The following is a 25,580-nucleotide window of genomic DNA, read 5'->3' on the forward strand; positions in this document are numbered from 1 at the left end:
CTTTTATTTTGTACACACACGCATGATCAGTTATTTCTCGTATTTTCTTTGTCCGTCTTAACGATTATATTAAATATATAGTCGAGATTAAAAGGCTTTTTGTTCATGACCTCTGAGTGAGAAATAGGTCTACGTTCTTAAATTACAATTTTTGTTATTAACACTTACCAATAAAGCCCTCTCCTCGCGACCAAGGTTTGCAGGGTCATCGGTCAGAAGGTCATCGGTCTTTGTCTTCACCTTTGTCTCGGCGACGTAGCCATCCGAATTGGCGATCTCTGCTAGTAAGGATCGCGACTTGTCAGCCGATGACGACCGACCTTTATCGGCCGAAGAAGACCGACTCTTGTCGGCAGAAACTGATCTTGATGTAGAGGACTTCCGCTCGCGGAATGGGTCATCCTCTTCAACACCGATGCGAAACGAGTCAGGTAGAGCGGTTTTACTCTCGCCCGTCTTTTCATCCGATATTTGTTTTTGTCGATTTAAACTTTTCACTATGCTACGTGACCTTGAAAAATTAGAGATGTGCTCTTTATCTAACACTATTAAATCATCGTCCATAAAACGTTCGTCAAACTTTAGATCACCAAACGTTTCAGTGACACTGATACTGGACGGTTTCCGATCATCTGATTGCTTGGAATCGGTGTCACATTTGGGATGATCACACGAGTCTGGTCTACTGACGTCAGATTTCGGTTTTGGTGGAGCTGTATTGTGTCCGTGTACCATCGGGGATACGTTGGCGACGGGAATGTTTTTACTATAACACGTCCATTTACTGAAGGAGTTACCTCCCATTGTGGAATGATCTGAACGACATGGACGAATATCACCATCGCTATTATTTTCCTCTGAACGACTGTCTGACTTATCACTTAACCCACTGACAGAAAACTTTCGTAGCATTGATATTTTCGACCCTTGATCATGACGCATGCGCTGTGAAGACACGTCAGGTGGGTCGAGGGTAGGCGGATCTCCGATGAGAGGAGACACCATGGCAGGAGACAGTTTCTGCTGGGGACTCAAAGTTGGCATCTTTGGGGATTCCGGGAAAGTAGGAGAAGGGTTCTGTAAACAATTCTGATTTAGATGGTGTGGATCCGATGTGGAGTATTGTACTGGTTTAGGTCTAGGTGTGCTAACAGTGTTCACAATTTTTTTCAAGCATTCATCATTGTTGACAGCATTCATGATAATTTGTTTCTTTGAATATGGTCGGGGGGCTTTTACTACAACTGTTTCCGAAGGTTTGCTTTCCTTGGCGATTGCATGGCTGGATTGATTAACTGAGGTTGCTGCTGCACTTCCAGGAATTGCGATTGTGAGAGGACAAGTGTATCTCTCAATTTCAGGCTCTTCCGTCTTCCGGATATCATTACCGTTCGATTCCACTGTTTGGATTTTATTTTCTTTTTCAGATTTGATATCGCCTGGTAATGTTTTCTCGCTATTAAAAACAGCCTTATGGACCGGAACCTGCTTTGGTACAGAAAACGGTTTTTCCTCTTTGATACATATGATTGGATCTATAGAGTCGGACGGTTTTGCAGTAACACTATTAGACGGAATCCGGTCCGTAACAGTTCGCTGCGCTGGCGAGTGTTTTAAGACCGAATTCTGTAAACCTATTTTACTATCACAGACATTAGAGTTGGAATGAACACCTTGATTGTCACTAGATGACACTTTACACACACCGCTCGTGCCCTTAATTATGGACCTCTCAATCGCACGAGACATCGGGACCACGGGTGATGACATGGCACTATGTACGAGGGGACTTAGTGAGTGGGAGAGATACATATTACGCCCGCCAGATGGCGAGCTACCTCGTGACCCCGTCTTTGAATGCACAGAATGTTGACGCTGGGCAGAAGGCGAATGACCTCTATAGGATGAAGGCGAGCCTCTTGACAGACCTCCAGGGGAACTCTCATGTGAGTATATCTGTCCATTTCCGGCAGGTGAATGAGGTTCTGTAAATGTATGTGTTGTAGGGGTGAGATGTGATGAGAAGCCCGAGCCCTGATCTAGTCTTCGCGATGTATCTGCTGTCATCATAGCCCTATGCTGCTTCGCTCTGTCATTGTAAGTCTCCGGGTCGCCATGGAACTGTTTAGGGAGAATTTGTAGATATGGTACTATCGGGACTACATCGTTGAATGGCTTCAAAGTGTGGGGAATGTCTTCTTGACATAGTACCTCCACTCATGTTATAATACTGGAGGTTGTTGGACGGACCGAACACGGGGATATTTGTCCGACCGGACTGACCAGTGTGGCCGGGATAACCTGATGGGCCAATAGGACCTGCGTGAACAATTCCGCCCGAATGTGTGGCCGAGGTCACAGACAAACAGGTGTAGCCAGAGTGACCAGCACTTGTGGAATACGTAACATTTGTTTGCTTTTCTAGTGAACCTCTCTGTAGTTCGTTTGAAAACCCCGTAGTGTCCGTTGAGCTATGCTTGACAGTGAACGGTTGACTATGAGAACCACGTGACTCCACATGTTTACTGTAACAGTGTTTACCCGTGTCTAAGTTTTGAGAAGAGTTAGCTGCCCTTGTATTGTCACATGACGTATACCCATGGAGAGCCTGCTGTTCTGCTGGTGTTCCATCAGGTTTTCTCGGTCGCTGTGGCGCGTACCCCGACAGTGTAGGAGACGCCTTTTCTGAAAGCTTAGATTGAATGTATCTCTCATGGAGAATCTCGTCGCGGTGATGTCGTTGTTGTGATTGTTGTCTCTGGAGTTGTTGTCGGTGTTTTATCTCTTGTTGGTAGAGAGTATTGGAATGATGTTCCTGTTGTGTGGTGTGACTAACTGACTTATGTTGTTGTTCCTGTTTGATATATTGGGAGAGGGTTTGGAATCCATGCTGCTGTTGTTTTAATTTCTGTTGTTGCTGTTGTTGATGATGGTTTGTAAGTTGTTGCTGAGGTGTCATTTGATGTTTCATAACTTGATGCATGGATACCTGTTGTTGCTGCTGTGATGACAACGCTTGTTGTTGTTTTGACAACTGTTGTTGTGGGGACAGCTGATGGTGTTTCGACAAAAGTTGTTGTTGTTGTTGTTGTTGTTGTTGTTGTTGTTGTTGCTGCTGCTGTTGTTGAGATAATTGCATCTGTTGCCCAAGCTGTTGCTTTCTTTGCTGCGCCAGTTGATGTTTCTGAGACAGCAACTGTTGAGGTGATAAATCTGACTGAGGTGACTGCAATGCATGTTGACGGATTTTTAACTGCTGTAAATGTTGTTGATGTTGATGTTGATGTTGCTGTTGTTGTTGCTGCTGTTGTTGTTGCTGCTGTTGTTGATGTTGTTGTTGCTGCTGCAATTGCTGATGTTGTTTCTGTTGATAATAATGATACTGGTGTTCCTGGATTTGTGAAGGGGCAGGAACTTTATCCACGGGAAATCCATTTTTTATCACGGTTGGTTTCCCCTCAAAGTCGGCACTAAGTTGTCTTTTATAGATGGCACCTTTATTTCCACTATTAGTATCCTCATATCCCGATAAATTCTGACGGAAAGCGAACGACCTGTCTAGCAGTTCTGGTGTTCCCGTCACCCCTTGACAAACTCTTTTAGAACCAGTAAACACACACAATTGTATATGATTTTCATCCGTAGAATCCGCCGTTCTTTTTCTTGTTTTTAACGACAAATCTAGAGGACTCTCGGCATTACGAGTCGGTTTTGATTGCACACTGAACACGGATAAATCCAGAGGGGCTGCTGCAATCATTTCCTCCAACTGCTCTCCGTCCATGTGCTCCGGAAGTACGAGTGTCCTCGGAGAATTGTGTACTGACCGAGATGTGCCGGAAGCGGCCCACTCGCCTCCAGCAGATATGTTGTTCGTTTTCATTTCTTTAAACATCTGAAAGAAAAAGAAATGTGAAACCAATGTTAGTATGCGTGTATGAATAGCAAATGTAACCATTTACATGTAAGTATGTACACATAACCATGTTATCATGTAATTACCTACACATAACCATGTTACCATTTAACTACCTACACATAACCATGTTACCATTTAACTACCTACACATAACCATGTTACCATTTAACCTACACATAACCATGTTACCATTTAATTACCTACACATAACCATGTTACCATTTAACTACCTAAACATAACCATGATACAATTTAACTACCTACACATAACCATGTTACAATTTAACTACCTACACATAACCATGTTACCATTTAACTACCTACACATAACCATGTTACAATTTAACTACCTACACATAACCATGTTACCATTTAACTACCTACACATAACCATGTTACCATTTAACTACCTACACATAACCATGTTACCATTTAACTACCTACACATAACCATGTTACCATTTAACTACCTACACATAACCATGTTACCATTTAACTATCTACACATAACCATGTTACCATTTAACTACCTACACATAACCATGTTACCATTTAACTACCTACACATAACCATGTTACCATTTAACTACCTACACATAACCATGTTACCATTTAACTACCTACACATAACCATGTTACCATTTAACTACCTACACATAACCATGTTACCATTTAACTACCTACACATAACCATGTTACCATTTAACTACCTACACATAACCATGTTACCATTTAACTACCTACACATAACCATGTTACCATTTAACTAACTACACATAACAGTGTTAACCATTTTCACGCGTAAACAAGACATAGTTTCTGACAACGATTAATTTACGCAGAGAAAGTACAATTACGTAATAAATACAGGAATACACGATGAATGTCACGAGCCCGGCAGCTTTAACGAACCTGTTTCCTGACGCTCAGCTGAACGTCTGGTGTATCGGTGTGGAATGCTTATATATATATGGTATGTACATAGCCGATAACTCACCATGGTGATTATAACTACTAGCACTTCCCGTCTAATGAAACAGCACATCAATAAACTTCAATGTTAACCATTAAAGACAAGTAACCCGGATGTTTTAAGCATCTATATAAATATAAATAGCCACAAACAGACTACACAAGAGGCCGAAAGCTGACCAAACTCCGACTCGGATCGATCTGACGCACGCTAGCCAAGTCAAGTCGTTTGTTACTAGCTCTGAACAAACACGCGGGCGTCCGTGTTGACAAATGTCTGTTAATACGTAAACTGTAACATAATATACACATCAATATATGTATTATCAATATATGTTTTCACTTTTAGAGGCGCTGAAAACAATATTGATATAGATTTTATAACAATACAATTCCTGGTGAGTTAAAGCTAACAGCGGGTGGCGCAGAGGTTAATACACTCGCTTTCATCCAAACGGCAGGGCCAAGGAGTTCAGTTTCAATATATCCTCAAGTGAATTGCGGGTAAACACATTTCTGTAAACGTCACACGCAATAATATTTATGATTTGACCTTCATGGCGAATGTTATAATCTGAAATCTGAAATATTCTGGTCCCCGCGTGATATTCTGGTCCTCGCGTTATATTCTGGTCCCCGCGTGATATTCTGGTCCCCGCGTTATATTCTGGTCCCCGCGCGATATTCTGGTCCCCGCGTTATATTCTGGTCCCCGCGTTACATTCTGGTCCCCGCGTTATATTCTGGTCCCCGCGTTATATTCTGGTCCCCGCGTCCCCGCGTTATATTCTGGTCCACGCGTTATATTCTGGTGCCCGCGTTATATTCTGGTCCCCGCGTTATATTCTGGTGCCCGCGTTATATTCTGGTCCCCGCGCGATATTCTGGTCCCCGCGTTATATTCTGGTCCCCGCGTTATATTCTGGTCCCCGCGTTACATTCTGGTCCCCGCGTTATATTCTGGTCCCCGCGTCCCCGCGTTATATTCTGGTCCACGCGTTATATTCTGGTGCCCGCGTTATATTCTGGTCCCCGCGTTATATTCTGGTTCCCGCGTTATATTCTGGTGCCCGCGTTATATTCTGGTCCCCGCGCGATATTCTGGTCCCCGCGTTATATTCTGGTCCCCGCGTTATATTCTGGTCCCCGCGTTATATTCTGGTCCCCGCGTTATATTGTGGAGGAGCCCGTGCATGTTCCGACCACATCCGGGCCAAGACATTAAAACTTTCAGGGTAAAGTTTAATAACAAACAAATGCATATTTCCAAAATTTTTCTGACAAGAAGTTATTTGAAACTGACCATTGTTCCTTTTATATCAACTGACCATAGTTCCTTTTATATTAATTGACCAATGTTCCTTTTATATTAATTGACCATTGTACTTTTATATTAATTGGCCATTGTACTTTTATATTACATGTAATTGACCATTGTTTCTTTTTATATTAATTGACCATTGTATTTTTATATTAATTGACCATTGTATTTTTATATTAATTGACCATTGTTCCTTTTATATTAATTGACCATTGTACTTTTATATTACATGTAATTTACCATTGTTCCTTTTATATAAATTGGCCATTGTGCCTTTTTAGAATTAAATTTCCCAATAATACGTGTAGCAATCATTTAAGAAACACCGAGGAACTAATCTACATGTTGACAATTAATTTAAAGAAATCCTTACAACTACAAATCCGGCTGGTTATATAACGCCAACGCACTCAACAATGTACCTCCAATTGTCGATATCTAAATTGATATACACGTTTTACGTGGCATTGCCACGTGACTTCTCGTGACGTTCAAACTAACTGACCATCGCTCTAAATCCGGCCAACTGTTAATGAAGGTCGTGTTAGGTTATCATCTCCACATTCGGAAGGTATAACACCAATAATCCATGGTAATAGGATCATAAACAACCAGCCTACGTGTACGTACAACACGGATAGGAAATAAAACGAAGTTCACTAAAGACAACTGCACATTTTGTCGCGTGCAAATACATTTAATCCTCGATGTACATTAGTTTTTCGCGTGTATAGGAAGTGTACATACATCCCAATGACGGATTCCCTCCTACGCTAAGTTCGGGCGACTTGTTCGTCGTTTAACAATTACGTACCATGTATTCTATGTACAACCGGAAGTGGTGCAGACGTGAAGTCACTCACGACCAAAAGCTTGTGACACACGTTAAGATGTTACTATCTAAACCATTATTTAATGACATTTGTAGTATATACAATGAATGTATCCAGCTTGTCTACATCCTTCACCATTACGGAAGTCGTACAGTAGCGGACGTATAAATCTCCAGGGCAATAACCCTGTTAGTCGATAACAGCCACAACACGTGTTCACTGAAACGCCCTAAATCCCTAACTGGGTCAGTTTATATATGCGCGAGATGTATCCAAGACGTTTTTGTTTTAGCTCGACCGATGCTCTCTAAATTGAAAATATTGTCAAGATGATTCATACACTTCGCATTTAATCATACTCAATATCTGTATTTCCATTGTGATGTCCTAACTACATATTTGATGGATAAATCTCAAATGTTTCAGCCACTGATGTAAAGACCATAACATCATTTTCACATTCATTGCTTACAATTTTAACAAATCATAACGTATTTCTGCTTTGTCGGTTTTCCCCCTACACTCTAATGCGAAATTCTTGGAACAGAAAATTCAGCGTCGTTAGAATGAGATAAATGACGTCATAATAGCGGTCAAGTGATCACAGTATATCACAATGGGAGAATGTAGATATGTTATTATACTTACAAGTACAGTTACCATGATATAGTTAATTTGCTAATGTTTTGACTATGGTTGGCTTGATTAGCAATATAGGAAAATTCAACACATCCTAAAAAAAAATCAAAATTATATGTCTTGTTTTTATTTACAGCTTTTCTAAAACAGTATTGAAAATTTCTGACGGTATAAACACTTTTCCGTTTTCATGTATTTCAATCTATAGATACCAGGAAATTGGGGAGGTGTTACACGATAAAATGATCGTAGTTATTTAATATCCTCGTGAGTTTCCACAAATGTACTAACTATCATTCGTAACGCCGTCACTCGAGGAACACATGCACAATGCACACGATCGATGTATAGCATACACAATTATGTTTAAAACATCTCTGAATCGATACAAGAATTGTAACTCCATCCTTAATTATCATGTACGGTCCGGCTCGATTGATCCTCGTTCTAATACACAAGAGCGACGTAAATCAACAATGTCTAGCTTCAGCGCATGTCTCAAAAACCTAACTTCCGGTGTCGATGTATGACAGTATCTCATAAACCTTTTATTTTATTAACATACTTTAGGAACATGGTCGACTTTATTCCACACATCCACCGAGCCTAAGGATTATTTTATTCCACACATCCACCGAACCTAAGGATTATTTTATTCCACAAATCCACCGAACCTAAGGATTATTTTATTCCACACATCCACCGAACCTAAGGATTATTTTATTCCACAAATCCACCGAACCTAAGGATTATTTTATTCCACACATCCACCGAACCTAAGGATTATTTTATTCCACACATCCACCGAACCTAAGGATTATTTTATTCAACACATCCACCGAACCTAAGGATTATTCTATTCCATACATTCCAAAGATTTATATTCCACCGATCCATTTTATTCCACACATCCACCGAACCTAAGGATTATTTTATTCAACACATCCACCGAACCTAAGGATTATTCTATTCCATACATCCACCGAACGTAAGGATTATTTTATTCCACAAATCCACCGAACCTAAGGATTATTTTATTCAACACATCCACCGGACCTAAGGATTATTTTATTCAACACATCCACCGAAACTAAGGATTATTTTATTCCACACATCCACCGAACCTAAGGATTATTTTATTCCACACATCCACCGAACCTAAGGATTATCGCAGATTAGGATGACTCGCGGAGAATGATTCTTGCTGGCACACCAAAAACAATCGCACAGACATGAATGGTAGATTACCCAATGAGGGGAACAGGTTTATATATTTATATCGCCTGGACGTGTTGTACTTGCTGACAGTTATTTAATACCATGGACACAGCTATGTTAACGTACTTAATCTGAACATATCGGAAATCGAGACCGACTCCAAATTGTAGTATTTCATATTAAGCAGCACATCACACATGTCCGCTATAGGAAACATTTGGGATGGTAGCTGTACAGAACGCATTGTTTCTTAACAAAAGACAGGTGTGTTACACTGTGGCTTAGCTGGACATTCGGGAAAGGTCAGTCTTAAGTGGGCAGTCACCCAGATAAAAATAGCCATTTCCGGTCAACGACCTTGCACATCTGTGCTAGATTGGCCTAGGCCTATGGGCATATCGAGTTCTCAATAATTCATTTGTACTCCGTATCTGGGAAGCGTGGATATGCATAATACTACCTAGTCCTACTTTACCACTTATTTCGCTGCCAGGCCGAGCGACGAACTTTAATTGTCGTACATAAATAAATATTTCGTCGGTATGTCAACCGTTAACTCCCAGTGGGGAATAAAACTGATATTAGATGCAGTGGTTGTTCAACTCGACCTACATTCTGAGTAGACGTGTGTATACAAACTAGAACAGCCGTAATACGTGTACACACTCCACAGACTAGAACAGCCGTACTACGTGTACACAGACTAGAACAGCCGTACTACGTGTACACAAACTAGAACAGCCGTACTACGCGTACACAGACTAGAAGAACCGTACTACGTGTACACAGACTAGAACAGCCGTACTACGTGTACACAGACTAGAACACCGTACTACGTGTACACAGACTAGAACAGCCGTACTACGTGTACACAGACTAGAACAGCCGTACTACGTGTACACAGACTAGAACAGCCGTACTACGTGTACACAGACTAGAACAGCCGTACTACGCGTACAGACTAGAACAGTCGTACTACGCGCACACATATTAGAACAGCCGTACTACGCGTACACAGACTAGAAGAACCGTACTACGTGTACAGACTAGAACAGCCGTACTACGTGTACAAAGACTAGAACAGCCTTACTACGTGTACACAGACTAGAACAGCCGTACTACGTGTACACAGACTAGAACAGCCGTACTACGTGTACACAGACTAGAACAGCCGTACTACGTGCAGACAAACACAATAACGACTGGATGTTGGATTTACCACATGTACTCGTACAAACATTGATAGTTCGGACACTGCGAACACAAAACATCCAAGGCTTGCATCATGGCAATAAGGGCAGACGATGTAACACTAACATGTCATTTTTCTCTGACCAAAAATATTGCATAACAATCCTATGCTACCTGTATAGTGTATGACAATATTATTGAAAACAAGATACAGCAGAAAACCCTGTTGCGTGCCTATTTGTCAAAATGTCCCGATTTGTTAAACAACTAGTTGGACGTACTTCACAAAAGCAGTTGTAACAAATTGGCAAGCACTATCATGTCGAGGACGTCCCACTTTGTTTGTTACAAAAAAACAGTAACAAATTGGGACGTTGTAACGAACTGCGGCCGCAGATCCGCGAGATCGAGAGATGTAGTGGTCGAAGGGTGGCCGTACGGCATATCCCTTTATTTTACCAGCCGTAGGGGTCGCCAGAGGAATATAACACGATGAGCTATTACAACGTTGTTCGTGGGAACATGTGTATCGGTCAGTCAAGCCACTGCTGCCGCATGGTCCCCCTGCGATTGCATTTCATTCCCGTACGGCGGCCGTGCGTCAACACTTCGAAGGCCGTTCGACAGTCGCAGATTTTCTGTCCCCGAAAATTCAATATACGCCGTGCGGCGGCCGTAATATATGTGACCGCCACAGTAGGTGACCGCCACAGTAGGTTACCGCTACATTAGGTGACCGCTACAGTAGGTAACCGCTGGAAAGCTGCGGCGCCGTGAAACTACATGTATCATTAACCGTAGGTATTTTCGACCGCGTTGCCGCCCCGGCACTGCGCTACCGACCATCCATTAGTCCGGAAGAAAACAACAAATATTGTCCACGTGCCACGTTACGTTTTACACGTTCAATGTTTAGTTTACATTTTAATGTCCTGTCAACAACAATGATAACACGTGACAACTACAAACAGAAGACGAAAGGAAAGTTTGCGTAATTTTAGATTCAAGATGTCACGTCACACTAAAATCGGGAAATAAACTGTATATTCTCAAAACATTCACCATGTTAATTTATGAAATTCATGATTTTTTTTTTTTTAATTTTAATAACTTCCGGTACAGAGTATCGGATTCATGAGCCAGGAAGCTCAACCATCGCGTGTTAACACAAACTATGGTCCGGAACTGTCATTTGTTTCGGTAATAATGGCGTGTTTCCTAAGATTACAAGTTCCATCATGCGATAAATGTTACCCGGAAGTCATTTAGAAATCTCATGTTTGAATCCGACGTCACGAAACGACTAGTATTAGTGCCTGATATCGCTAACAGCGTGACTGAACGACCTGTGGATTTAGTCGCGATAACTTAAATACGTGCTCGTGAAACTGTTCTAGTGATAACAATATCTCAAGCTGATAGGTTTATTTACAGGCGCCGGTATCGTGGGTTTGTAAAATACATTATGTCGATGTCGTTATGTACAACATATTGATCAGTAACTGTATTGTTCCACTAGTTCTATATAATATGACAAAGCTCTCGTTGTCATGCTATAGATTTCTTACCTTCAGCTTTTCGTGTTTTAAGCGAAGTATGCAGCGACCTCTAGTTGTATCTACAGCAGTCACGTGCCGGGAGAGATACTAGGTCAGCCAATTATTGATATGACCTATTTATATGACCAATATTGTCCTTTAATTAGAAGTCAATAATTTGACTTAAAGAAAATATGAATATCATCAATTATTCGGTAACCACAAAACAATATTAATATACGGGTTAGATTAACTTTTGAAACTTTAAACAACTGTTGAATGAAGTTTTGATTTAAACGTATTTTTATTTGTAGCTAAACATACAAAGGGATTGGGGATTGGTTTTTCTCTATGAAAGAGATAATTTTTATGGGTCCCTTTGAAAGGTTTCAGATATACATGTAATAACTTGTACTATAGCCACTTCGACCAAGTCAGTATCCTCCGTCTGGCTGTCGCACATTCACGCGACACAACCGACCCTAAAGTAAACAGCGCTCCCCCAATACAACCGTACCAGAAGTCGTTAGTTAGAATCTCATTAATTATACGAAGATCAAAGGCATTAAAACAATCCAAACCAAGTCCGCTGCTTGAATGGTAAAAACAAATGGGATTATAAATGTGTTTCCCGATCAGGTCGTATGCAGGTGTTACTAAAACGTGAAGCGGATAATGGAACGATATAGAGAGCGGAACGGTATAGAGAGCGGAACGGAATCGACAAGATTTACAGCGTAGGATCATTATAGCCCATTCAATCGATTAAGAAATAATGTGAACGATAAAAAGACCAAAGACATCAGTCCCGTTGAGGAATTGGACTATCTGAAGAATAATTAATGCAAAATATTGTTCCGTTCGCCGGTAAAGCATTTATTCGAGCCATGATCCGTTACGGAATGAACAGATACATACCACAATATATTGTATAAAAATGTATAGTTTTATATTCACTTACCCGTGATGATTAACCCAACATTGGAGGGTTATTTCGTCGTTTGAAAGGTTTTTTTCTCATATAAATACTTGATTATATACATGGTTATATTTGACAAAAAAATAGCTCCATGCCAGGCCGCCTTACAGTTCTGCTACTAAGATATGATCAAATTAATGTCTATATTGTCCACATCCTCCATAATATGTCTGTATCACAGGTGCCCGGTTCTACTTACTCAATGTTTTATCACAGCACGTTATGATACAACAGTACACGTGCACTGTTACACTATGTTGACAGCAAAGGAACCAAGCTATTCCTGGAATGTTGCCAGTTATCTGTCCATAATTCATCAAACAGAATTGATAGTGTGTTATGATGTGATTCCTATATGAAGTACATCTACTTCTAATTCTACCGTAAAGACGGTACCAACATGTTGTAACCGTGGTGAAAGCATGGCTATCACACATTATACGAGTAGACCTTGAACTAGAATTTATTGTCAGAAATATTAGTTTAATATTGGTTATCTGAGTTTAAATCGTGTCTTCACTTTCGTTCTGTTCAAAACATGTGTATCTGATCTCTGTCAAATCTCCGGAGGTTTCAATTTGCAGATAATTATTACTTCACAAGTGTCCCGCTTTTGGCCAGGTTCCTGTGTACTACAACATTAGTATGCTATTAACAACATTAAAACAATGGCAGTAAAAAGATTGACATAGTGTCCCCATTAAGGCAGTGATGTGGTTTTGAATTCCGCTTTCCTTATTAGAAAAAAACATCCTATTTCAGCTATTTTAGTAAGTCGTGTCTCTGTGGTGACGATAGAGACGTGTGATTAGTATGGTTGGATGATGGAATAGCACGTCAAAGAATATTTCAAAAACGTCATATGAAATATTATTTTCCGTTAAGCTTTGTTGGCAAGTGTCCAATTACAAATGTTTACATTTCGTTCCGGTAACCAAAAAGCACCAAACTATATATATACATGGACTGTCTGTACTGACTTACTCTCCAAACTATATATATACATGGACTGTCTGTACTGACTTACTCTCCAAACTATATATATATACATTGACTGTCTGTACTGACTTACTCTCCAAACTATATATATACATGGACTGTCCGTACTGACTTACTCTCCAAACTATATATATATACATGGACTGTCTGTACTGACTTACTCTCCAAACTATATATATATACATGGACTGTCTGTACTGACTTACTCTCCAAACTATATATATACATGGACTGTCTGTACTGACTTACTCTCCAAACTATATATATATACATTGACTGTCTGTACTGACTTACTCTCCAAACTATATATATACATGGACTGTCTGTACTAATGTAATCTTCGTGATTCTCGTGTAACAAACACTCAGTTGATCCACCTGCCCACGTCTTCTATATATAGTCGATTTAACAAGTTCCTAAACCGTAAATAAGGCTATATTAATACAAGACTGTCATTATACGCGGCCGTGGTAGTACTAGTATATAATTATAAATGGCGGTCGAAACCATATTAAAATAAATCGTGACCAGTAAATATGATTACAAGCTCTCCCTCGCACTAGAGAGAATGCTTCTACTTCCGGTCTATACAGTTTCGTTTAGAGTTACGTCCCCTTGTCAATGTGTTTCGGTGCCAGTCGACCCCGATTTCCTTCCACTAAATCATTCAGTGAGACAGAGAGGTGGACATATACAATAACTCTACAGACAAACGAACACAATTTTATATCAATGACTCAGCATCAATAGCTTGACAAGTGTTTGGAGCAGAGAGATAGCTGGCGAGGATGACGATTAAAAGTGAATATTGATACACGAGATTCCCATGTACACAGCCACTACTACTAACGTGATATCGGAGAATGTATCAGGTAATGATTGGAGATAAACGACAAGTAAAACAAGTAAAAATCGATAGCCGAAAACCGAAAACCTAACACCACTTGTGTAACATATTACACGATTGTATGCACAATCCATGGGCGCCATCCGGGAGGCCAGAAACAAAGGGGCTAACGTACTGTGAAAACGCTATCTCTGTGGCAACCAATGCTACCCAGAAGGTCTGGAACGGGTACAGCTTTACGTACCGGTGATCAGTCGTGGACCTGTGTATAAGTTTGTGTCTATTACATCTACATTGTAAACTAATTTAATAGCACAGCCTTGTAGGATCACAGTATATAAAAGGTAGTTTGAATTACACCTATACCACGTGATAGCTTACTTCCGGTAAAATGCATTGTAACTTCCGCTACGCACATTCATCTGGAGAATATGGTAGACATGTATCGTTTACCACCTAAACCAATCGCATTGACGAAAGGAACATTAAAGCATGTTGGTCATCCTTGTTTAATTCAGTATTAAATACCTGATAGTGGGCTGAAATGCTAGATCTAACCTTCAACAGGAAGTTTATTAACGCAAAAAGTGAATCTACACCGCAAAAAGCGAATCCACGCAGATATACCATTTAAGAAATACATCCCAAAAAGGGAATCCACTCGAATATATCATATCATAAATACACCGCAAAAAGGCAACCACTCGAATATATCATATCATAATAGAAGTGTTTTTAAGCATCAAACATATAACATGTTTTTTCATAATCCCGCCGAGCACACGTACAGCTGCATGTCTACAGGATCCCCCGAAGCACCTGCTTCCCTATCTTAAGGAGACTCCCACGATCCCACGGCCCGTCTGACTAGTAGGTATATTTAATATCAACACATTGGTGTGGAATTGATTCTTTACGTGTGATATGAACGGAATCTTGGAAATGGCATAGAGTAGTTGATGGTAAACCTTCGCTAAAAGTTACAAACGGACTGCTGGGCTTAATAGTATTTAGCCATTGCCTTGTTTAACAGTAATGACATTTACCGCACAACTTCGTTTGTATACCCAGGTTTTTTTTATAAATATAAATGTCGTTTGGAATGAATCACCAGTCTGCCTCTGGTCCGTATAGGTAATCCCTGCAGACCTAAAAGAAAACCTACTGTGACAATCATAACGAACCCCGAGGACGCATGCTTCCGTGTCGTGTCACGATTGTGGCATTCGCTCGTGCACTTTTATATTGGTAATGGCGACAGAACGAACACCACGTGACCGATAACAGTTACATGGGCGATTACATTACGCGGGTTTAATTGTTCGGAAAGTGTAGTCGTCTATTACCATGGCGCTCGCGTGACGTAATGCGATCCTCAACCCGTATCACGAGATACCTTAATGACATAGATCTGTAGACGGCAGACCGTTACGATAACAGGCCGAAATACTTATAATTCACTTTAAACCGATAAACTTATATTTAACGAGTTCTTCTTTTGAATTATAACGTTACTGACATGTAGGACGTACATACTTAGAAATGAAATTTCATTTCAATAAGGCTTTTTTTTTATGTCAGACGGATAAATTAGCAGACATTTTTTTTATTTCATATATAATTAGCATACATATATCGATTCAAAGTTATTTTTTTGTTGGGTGTGGCTTTTGAAAGGTTGGTAAGTAAAAATCATAGACAATAAGATTACCTATATTCTATGTTCACATGATTTGTAAACCATATGTTCACATCAGCAGAATATTGGTCAGGGAGGCTTCAAGTTTGTTAGAAGTAACAATGTGTGTTATAGAACCGCAACAACTTTTCCTAAAACAGTTATTGTTTAATCAAACACAGGCGTATTCCCGTGTGTCGGAATTAAACACAGGCGTATTCCCGTGTGTCGGAATTAAACACAGGCGTATTCCCGTGTCGGAATTAAACACAGGCGTATACCCGTGTCGGAATTAAACACAGGCGTATACCCGTGTGTCGGAATTAAACACAGGCGTATACCCGTGTCGGAATTAAACACAGGCGTATACCCGTGTGTCGGAATCAAACACAGGCGTATACCCGTGTCGGAATTAAACACAGGCGTATACCCGTGTCGGAATTAAACACAGGCGTATACCCGTGTGTCGGAATTAAACACAGGCGTATTCCCGTGTCGGAATTAAACACAGGCGTATACCCGTTTGTCGGAATTAAACACAGACATATTCCCGTGTGTCGGAATTAAACACAGGCGTATTCCCGTGTCGGAATTAAACACAGGCGTATACCCGTTTGTCGGAATTAAACACAGGCGTATACCCGTTTGTCGGAATTAAACACAGGCGTATACCCGTGTCGGAATTAAACACAGGCGTATACCCGTGTCGGAATTAAACACAGGCGTATACCCGTGTGTCGGAATTAAACACAGACGTATACCCGTTTGTCGGAATTAAACACAGGCGTATACCCGTGTCGGAATTAAACACAGGCGTATACCCGTTTGTCGGAATTAAACACAGGCGTATACCCGTTTGTCGGAATTAAACACAGGCGTATACCCGTGTCGGAATTAAACACAGGCGTATACCCGTGTGTCGGAATTAAACACAGGCGTATTCCCGTGTGTCGGAATTAAACACAGACGTATTCCCGTGTCGGAATTAAACACAGGCGTATACCCATGTGTCGGAATTAAACACAGGCGTATTCCCGTGTGTCGGAATTAAACACAGAATATACTCGTGTGTCGGATGAAATGTATGTGTACCAATAACATGTGTAGAGATATTTTCTTTGGCGATGCACGCAAATGTGTCATATTTTACGTGTAAATGTATCTCCTACAAAACTCTACACATTTTTTTTTTATTTAAGCTGGAACATGACTAACATTTTGATATAGAATTTTATGACGTTGAGTTATTTCAATCTTGAATACGGAATCTTACATAATGTTATTCGGGTACGAATATAAGCCAATATTACTTACATATGTATATCACAACATATACCTCCACGATATCTAGGTATACCAGGCATCCCTCGACCAACCACACAAGTACGGTATCGACATGTCTAGAGTTCACTGTACACTCTCGTAGAGCGTGCTCCGACATAAACAGTGTATGAACTCGGTTTTACTATTTTACGCACGCTACAGATTATATTGGCAGTCGTCCAACCCTGTGTCGTGATATAACATTGCACACATACTATCCGTTCAATAAAATAAACTGCAATAATATACCTCTTAACGTCACCGCAGAGACGCTCTATAGAAATGCTTAAAATTAGAATTCTCTCTGGGGAATTATTGTATACAGACAACGACAATTTTAATCAATATAAAATGAACGATTGCCGTACATGTACTTCCGGTGTAAAAATAAGAACGCTGTTCTAAGGCGTGCCGCGGATATATACAATACACCTATGTGTACTCAACAACAACACAATGTGGGCGTGACTGTTATGGTGGATTCATGTCCGCGTGTTTTATATAAGTTGTATCAATATTACTGCTGACGTCATATCTATAACTTCGATAGGCGTAGGAATCGGTACAGGATCGATTAACACGCATGATAATAAATAAAATATTCACACGATGTTCTAAAATATAAATACCGCCATTGGTACACATTTAAAGCTGAAAGTTCAACATTACCGGGTTAATACAGCTTGTTTTTTTTCAAGTAGATACAAATGCGATATACAACCGCACGAGTCTGTTAACCTATTTCTCTTAAAATCCTTTTACATCGTGACGTTGGTTAAGTTTCTTGTTTCCGAAATACACGCCGATGAGACCACAAGATATCAGAAATCGTAAGGTTCACTGAAACATACCGCCTCCCAAACACAAGGTTCATATATAAATATAGACATAAAATCTAAACTCGAACCGTTAGCAGTTGATTGGAAGACGAAGGAAGAAAGCAGCTGATATTTACCAGAAAAAAATGCAATTATGTCGCCAATCGAACAGCTGAACTTACCTTATATATCCATAGTTTCTGCTAAAAATCAGTGTCGTCTGGTCCTCAAACCGACTTCAGAATCTGAAAAAAAGAAAACATAACTTAACAAGTCAGAAGATAGACATTGCCCGACCGGATGTACGCGGGTGTGACCTTACAGTGACCTTGATGACCTGGGGTCATCAGACACCGCGGCAATCGATGATCTTCTTACCTACATCCTGTTAGATCGATTGTCGGATACAGACAGGAAGTGAAATTAGCGTAAAAACCAGACAAGTACGTTACATATTCATCTCGTCGATCAACACTCTATGACTGGGCACAATACTTTGGTACTCTGAAGTCCCACTCGACGACTGAGTGTCATTGTAACGGACAAAAAAGTCCCCAACTAGTCTGGATTTAACAACCGAGGACTGGTCGCCGTAGTTCGGGACAGAGATGTCCAAACTACTCTAAATTGAACAACCGAGGACTGGTCGCCATAGTTACACAAAGAAGTGTCCTTATCTAGTACACCACCGGAAGATAGGGTGCCATAATTACAAGTAGAAATTTACCTAACTAGTTGGGCGCCATAGCTACGAACATAAACGTCCTGAACAATTTCACCAGCCAAGGACTGGATGCCATAGTTACGATTCTAACTAACGAACATAAAAAGTCTTGAACTAGTTCACCATACGAGGACTGGATGCCATAGTTACGAACATTAAAGTTCCGAGCTAGTTCACCAGCCAAGAACTGGATGCCATAGTTACGAACATTAAAGTCCCGAGCTAGTTCACCAGCCAAGGACTGGATGCCATAGTTACGAACATAAAAAGTCTTGAACTAGTTCACCACACGAGGACTGGGCGTCACAGTTACAGAAGAAAGAGAATCCTGTTATTACACTGGCATCACTTCACTGCTCACAATCAGACATGTTGGAAGCATAACTTTAGCTATCGTTGTCGACTCTAACTAATCGTAGTGAGATATTTAACCTTTTACGCAGACAAGATAAACAAAACAATCCCATTTGAAACCTATTCATGATATAAAAAAATCTCGATCGTCATCGAGACGAGAGTTTCTGCTGACGTAAAGCCACTTTTATAGGCTGTTCCGGTTATATTTGAGTATCACCAGCCAGTTCAGGACGTACTACGAGTCACAACAGGAAGACTTAACCTGAATACCAGGAAAGTGGGAAGAGGCGAGCTAGTGAGTTGTAGAGCCTTATCACTAACCGGATGTTAATTAACATAACGCAAAAATTACCAGAATAATATTGATTCAGAATCACTTGTAGAACTGAAATTTAAACATTCACTCATTGGATGTGTTGTTTTGTCGCCCACTCGTTCAGCCCGGATGGTGACACTTTGTGGTTTTAAATTTAGATTTCAGTTTAGAAATAGTTAAGTTATCCTTCGTAACGCTGCAGCAGTAGTCGGTCTCGTGATCAGTTATCTATAATATTGTCCTATAGAATAAACAATCTATAACACTGTCCTATAGAATAAACAATCTATAATACTGTCCTATAGAATAAACAATATATAATACTGTCCTACAGAATAAACAATATATAATACTGTCCTATAGAATAAACAATCTATAATACTGTCCTATAGAATAAACAATCTATAATACTGTCCTATAGAATAAACAATATATAATACTGTCCTATAGAATAAACAATATATAATACTGTCCTATAGAATAAACAATATATAATACTGTCCTATAGAATAAACAATCTATAATACTGTCATATAGAATAAACAATCTATAATACTGTCCTATATAATAAACAATCTATGACACTGTCCTATCAGTAATAAGATATGTGCTTCAGTTGATGTTCAATCTTTCAAATGTATGTATATTCAGAATGTCCTTTATACATGTACATCCTTGATATATTATATTTATTTGTCCATTTGGTTACATTGTTTGCATTTCGATCCTTGATGTGTTCTATTTGGATGTAAAATGCAATAAAATTGAATTGAATATAATGTTAACTATTACGAACGCAGGCGAGGTACGGGTAAAGTAACTCATTCTTCGCTGCGTTTAGCTTTACTAGCTTAAACGGTACTACATTCACACCTACACCACTACTACATTTAAACGTTACGACATTCACACCTACACCACTACTACATTTAAACGTTACGACATTCACACCTACACAACTACTACATTTAAACGTTACGACGGTCACACCTACACCACTACTACATTTAAACGGTACGACATTCACACCTACACCGCTACTACATTTAAACGTTACGACATTCATACCTTTCTATCCCAAGTTCTATTTGTCAATCGTTAGTAAAATACAAACGACTCGTCCCTTCCTATTGATATGGCGCGTGTCTCGTTGACGAGCCCGCGGAGGTGATCTGTATATGTAATGAGACCGAGAACAATTAATTGGGGGAATACAATCATATCGAACAACATGAAATAGTGCACGTCTGAAATTAATTCGCGAAACGTATACACAGATCATTTACACCGTAAAAGGAAAGTGTAGTATAAAAACCAGTGTAGTGTATACTATGTACCGCCATGTAATCCCGTACGACGTCTACAGGAACAAATCCGTGCCATTTGTTCATTACCATCAAGCCTACAGAGTAACGTAAAATATTGACCTACTTTTCTGGGTGCCTGTATCTGATTAATCGGTGTCTGGCACGACAAATCTGATATCATGGTCTGGAATTAGTGTTGTCACGATTATAACACCACTTTATATATATAAGGTTAAATGTCTGTGCTTTAATATTTAATAATTCCATCGGGAATTAAGAGGTCATTCGTGCCCGCATATATCACTCCGTTTACAGGTTCATCAGAAGTAGTCGCTATAAACAGGAACCGGAAATACACTGTACCTTCTTGTCTAAATTTCGGAAACGCAAACTATGGTTGACCGGTCGTGGATCATCTAAAGGTCGGCCAGTCTGACTGGTCAGTCACCCCGACTTATCTTTCAACTCGACTGTATAACGCCAGTGGTATTCTGATTTGTGGTCAGGATTATCAAGGGTTCAGTTCCGTCTTTTTCATTTATTTGCTTGGTCCTTATGGTTCAGGGGTACACAGGTACGTGTCCGGTCCCAAGGGAGACACCATTTTATAGGTACGTGTTCGGTCCCCAGGGAGACACCATTTTATAGGTACGTGTCCGGTCCCCAGGGAGACACCATTTTATAGGTACACAGGTACTTGTCCGGTCCCCAAGGAAACACCATTTTATAGGTACACGGGTACGTGTTCGGTCCCCAGGGAGACACCATTTTATAGGTACGTGTTCGGTCCCCAGGGAGACACCATTTTTTAGGTACGTGTCCGGTCCCCAGGGAGACACCATTTTATAGGTACACGGGTACTTGTCCGGTCCCCAGGGAGACACCATTTTATAGATACACAGGTACGTGTTCGGTCCCCAGGGAGACACCATTTTATAGGTACACGGGTACGTGTTCGATCCCCAGGGAGACACCATTTTATAGGTACACGGGTACTTGTCCGGTCCCCAGGGAGACACCATTTTATAGGTACACAGATACTTGTCCGGTCCCCAGGGAGATACCATTTTATAGGTACGTGTTCGGTCCCCAGGGGGACACCATTTTTTAGGTACGTGTCCGGTCCCCAGGGAGACACCATTTTATAGATACACATGTACGTATCCGGTCCCCAGGGGGACACCATTTTATAGGTACGTGTTCGGTCCCCAGGGAGACACCATTTTATAGGTACGTGTTCGGTCCCCAGGGAGAACCATTTTATAGGTACACGGGTACGTGTCCGGTCCCCAGGGAGACACCATTTTATAGGTACACGGGTACGTGTTCGGTCCCCAGGGAGACACCATTTTATGATACACGGGTACGTGTTCGGTCCCCAGGGAGACACCATTTTATAGGTACGTGTTCGGTCCCCAGGGAGACACCATTTTATAGGTACATGGGTACGTGTTCGGTCCCCAGGGAGACACCATTTTATAGGTACACGGGTACGTGTTCGGTCCCCAGGGAGACACCATTTTATAGGTGCACGGGTACTTGTCCGGTCCCACGGAAGACACTAATATAACTAATCACACATTAGCCAGAATTATCCAATGGTATCGATTTCATATACGAAAACTGATTACACCAAGCAGGAAGCACGTGCTTATCTATCAAACTACGTGTCAATTTGGATCACACCCTGGTATCATATACACACGTGCGCTCACGGCGTTTAGGTGGTTATGTAATGTATCATGCTGTCGTGTTAACATTTCCGAAACGTTATAAACCGTCAATCATAGTCGCCATCCTCTCTTGCCAATATCGTCGTAATGTGGTTAACTTTTCGTCGGTCAGTGTAGTCGGGATGCTGTTAGATATATTATTATAGCAACTGTCTTCAGACATTCAGAAGACAAATTTATCGTTGGATAAACTGGCAATAGAGGCAGTTTGTCTAGTCGGAAGACACAGTTCTGACTGTGTCGTAAATCATAACTACGTGTGTCGTTCGATAACTTGGGTATTGCGAGTAATTCCCGTGATAGACCTCCCTATACAATGGTGTGTCCTTGGACAGTCAGATTATTTGACTATAGACTACTATCGGGTCTCCAATCCGACCATTACAACACGATACGGACATTGACAAATAGAGTCTGTGTATGATTTCGGATACTAGTATCATATCAGCTATCTGGGTACACAAACTAATGTCATACGAGTGTTCACGCAATACTGGATTTATTCAAATCGTGTAGAAATTTCACAATAAACAGGTTTAAAAAAAAACATTCCTGTGTTCCGTATTGTTCCATAAACATATTTCCAGATGTTTATGGCTATGTTATTCTTCATACCAGAGATGTATATATCTGATATACAAGTCTCTGTTTATACCGACAATGATCGACAGCAGCTTCACGGTACATACTGCGTGATTTCCTAACGCGGTTCGCGTTTTATTTTCCTGAAATACCGGGGGCGTTAATATGCCTATAACCCTAAACAGAATGAAGTTTAATGCCTACAGTTAAAATTTCCATCGCTAACCATACACGTAAAATGTAAATAAAACATCTCCAATAGCCTTTGAAATATTGAATTGGCGCAAACCTTTCTAGTGACGGAAACTTCTTACGAGCTTTCTCTTGGAACAGTGACTTTGAAATAAACTTCGTATGAAACAACTATCGTAAAAAGTGATCTTATCACGAATCAATTCCAACAATTGTATTTGTGAAGTTCCAATATCTTATTTATCTATCGTGTCAGTTTGGTGACAATGCCTGAATATTGCACATTCCGATAATCAGGGGGGGGGGGGGGGGGGGGGGGCTTACATGGCGGACAGGTAGTGAATAAAAACTTGTGCTGACGACGCTTACTTCTTTAATTTTAAAGTTAATATATGATTCTGTTGACGCCTGGCCATGACATTTATAGGTATATGAAGTGACACTGCAGCGTCAATGTAAATATACTGTTGTGTGACATATCATTGAACGGCAACATACACGACATACCGAAAACAGTACACGTATGTAGTAGCATGGTATATAGATCGATACATACATTATACAGTGACAATTTGATTAAAGTCACACTTACTCAATCCCATCACGTTCTTCGGTAGTCTTCGCCAAGGTACATCAGGAAACTAGTACTATCAATTGGGATATAATGAGAACTCTAGGTTGAGATATTGTCGAGTGCGGTGTCAATGTATTAGACAAGAGATATATCATGTTTAATTATAACGATCACAATAAATATACTGTATTGTAGGTCAGACGACAGTGTACGAGATTCGTACTAGACTCACCCAAGACGTAAGTGGTCTGTGGCTCCCGTAATAACGACACCATTAGGCCTAGCGTTATATCCACCATTACACAAACATCCGGCTGTACGACTATAGCCTGCATACTGCTTACGTCATTGTAGCGTTTTTACCTGTTGGTTCAATTAACTCCAGTCTTTCCATTACGCACGGAAAACCACAGCTAAATATAAACGTCTTTGAAATTAAAAAAAAAAAAAGCATGCACGTATATGATAGTCCCGGTATTTTTTAATACCCGGATGTAGGCAAGCCTTTTAACAGCGCATCAAACATTTACGTTCAGTTGACCTAAAAATAATCTGACCTACTTGTCGAACCAGCGATGTTACATTAGCGTCCTCACACACGAAGTACGTCTACGAGTACATGAGAGATAATATGTTCACTGAAAAAATGTCACTGTTTTTAAGTCCAAGTGATCATGAGTCGGACGACTTATGATCTACGGGAAGCTAACAATGCCGTGTGTATATCGAGCCCTAAGTCGGCCTATTGTTATGGACGGCTCGACTGGCCCATTTGTTGACATACGTACGATACCGTTACATGCATGGCGTATCTAAATTCCCTAGCGTTTCCGACATAAGGAAGCAGACGACAGTCAGTACTGCTCAGTTTGGCATCGCCTTGTGTGTTAACTAGATTTAACATGTGTACTATAAGCTAAACACCGGGCCAGTTAGATGGTCATTCACATACGTACCGTATCCTGATGACGCACGTTACACACATACACACACACAAGGTATAGTAAGATATATACAAACAAATATATCTACACCGTATACACCACGATATACATGGCACACGAATGTCTAGGTTATACTTACACAGACGAATACCGATCGGTATAATTCACCATCCCAATCACGATCACAACACAGAAACATATCCATGAACACGGTATCTATCCACGGAGTTCCAGCGACTCACACCGTCTCGCCTCCCAGAACGTAGATGTATGACTAGTGGATCGTGTGATATCGTGTATACGTGAAACGTGGCCCATTTCGTCACGGCTAGCGCGCGCTGGCGAGTCGCGAGAAGCAGACGATTTTAATGAGAAACTTTGCAGCGTAATTCCCGCGTAAAGCGCCCTGCCTTATCGATCAGATCGAATTCCTGCTTTATTTATAGGTATAAGTGTTTTTACTTCCCGTTTCTCTCTCACGTACACTCACGCTTACACGCGTGCACGTGACATATACAATGTATTATGCAGTTAACGGCACCACACCACATTCCCTCGTCGTTACATCGTCTGTAG

General features: G+C 40.6%; 2 protein-coding genes across 6 annotated transcripts in view; both read right to left on the reverse strand.

The window, feature by feature from the left end:
• Positions 1 to 2,092, reverse strand: part of LOC117341965 (nucleolar protein dao-5-like) — a 61,200-nt gene extending 59,108 nt beyond the window's left edge. Inside the window, exon 1 of the mRNA XM_033903862.1 lies at positions 169 to 2,092. Within this exon, the coding sequence (XP_033759753.1) occupies positions 169 to 2,070 (1,902 nt within the window). The 5' untranslated portion in view covers positions 2,071 to 2,092. The remainder of the gene's footprint in view (positions 1 to 168) is intronic.
• A 9-nt stretch (positions 2,093 to 2,101) lies between these two features.
• Positions 2,102 to 25,284, reverse strand: LOC117341966 (bromodomain-containing protein DDB_G0280777-like). Of its 5 annotated transcripts, none has more exons than XM_033903863.1 (3): positions 25,144 to 25,284; positions 18,458 to 18,520; positions 2,102 to 3,895 (listed from the first exon to the last, which is right to left on the reverse strand). In XM_033903863.1, exon 3 carries the CDS (start codon positions 3,893 to 3,895, stop codon positions 2,126 to 2,128), a length of 1,770 nt encoding a protein of 589 aa, XP_033759754.1. In that variant the 5' UTR covers positions 18,458 to 18,520; positions 25,144 to 25,284; the 3' UTR covers positions 2,102 to 2,125. The 5 variants fall into 5 exon arrangements, with proteins under 5 accessions (XP_033759754.1, XP_033759757.1, XP_033759756.1 ...); XM_033903866.1 differs by lacking the exon at positions 25,144 to 25,284 and adding an exon at positions 24,293 to 24,952; XM_033903865.1 differs by lacking the exon at positions 25,144 to 25,284 and adding an exon at positions 24,079 to 24,096.
• Positions 25,285 to 25,580: the final 296 nt, after the last annotated feature.

Source organism: Pecten maximus, chromosome 14 (assembly GCF_902652985.1).
Source record: "Pecten maximus chromosome 14, xPecMax1.1, whole genome shotgun sequence".
NCBI lineage: Eukaryota > Metazoa > Mollusca > Bivalvia > Pectinida > Pectinidae > Pecten > Pecten maximus.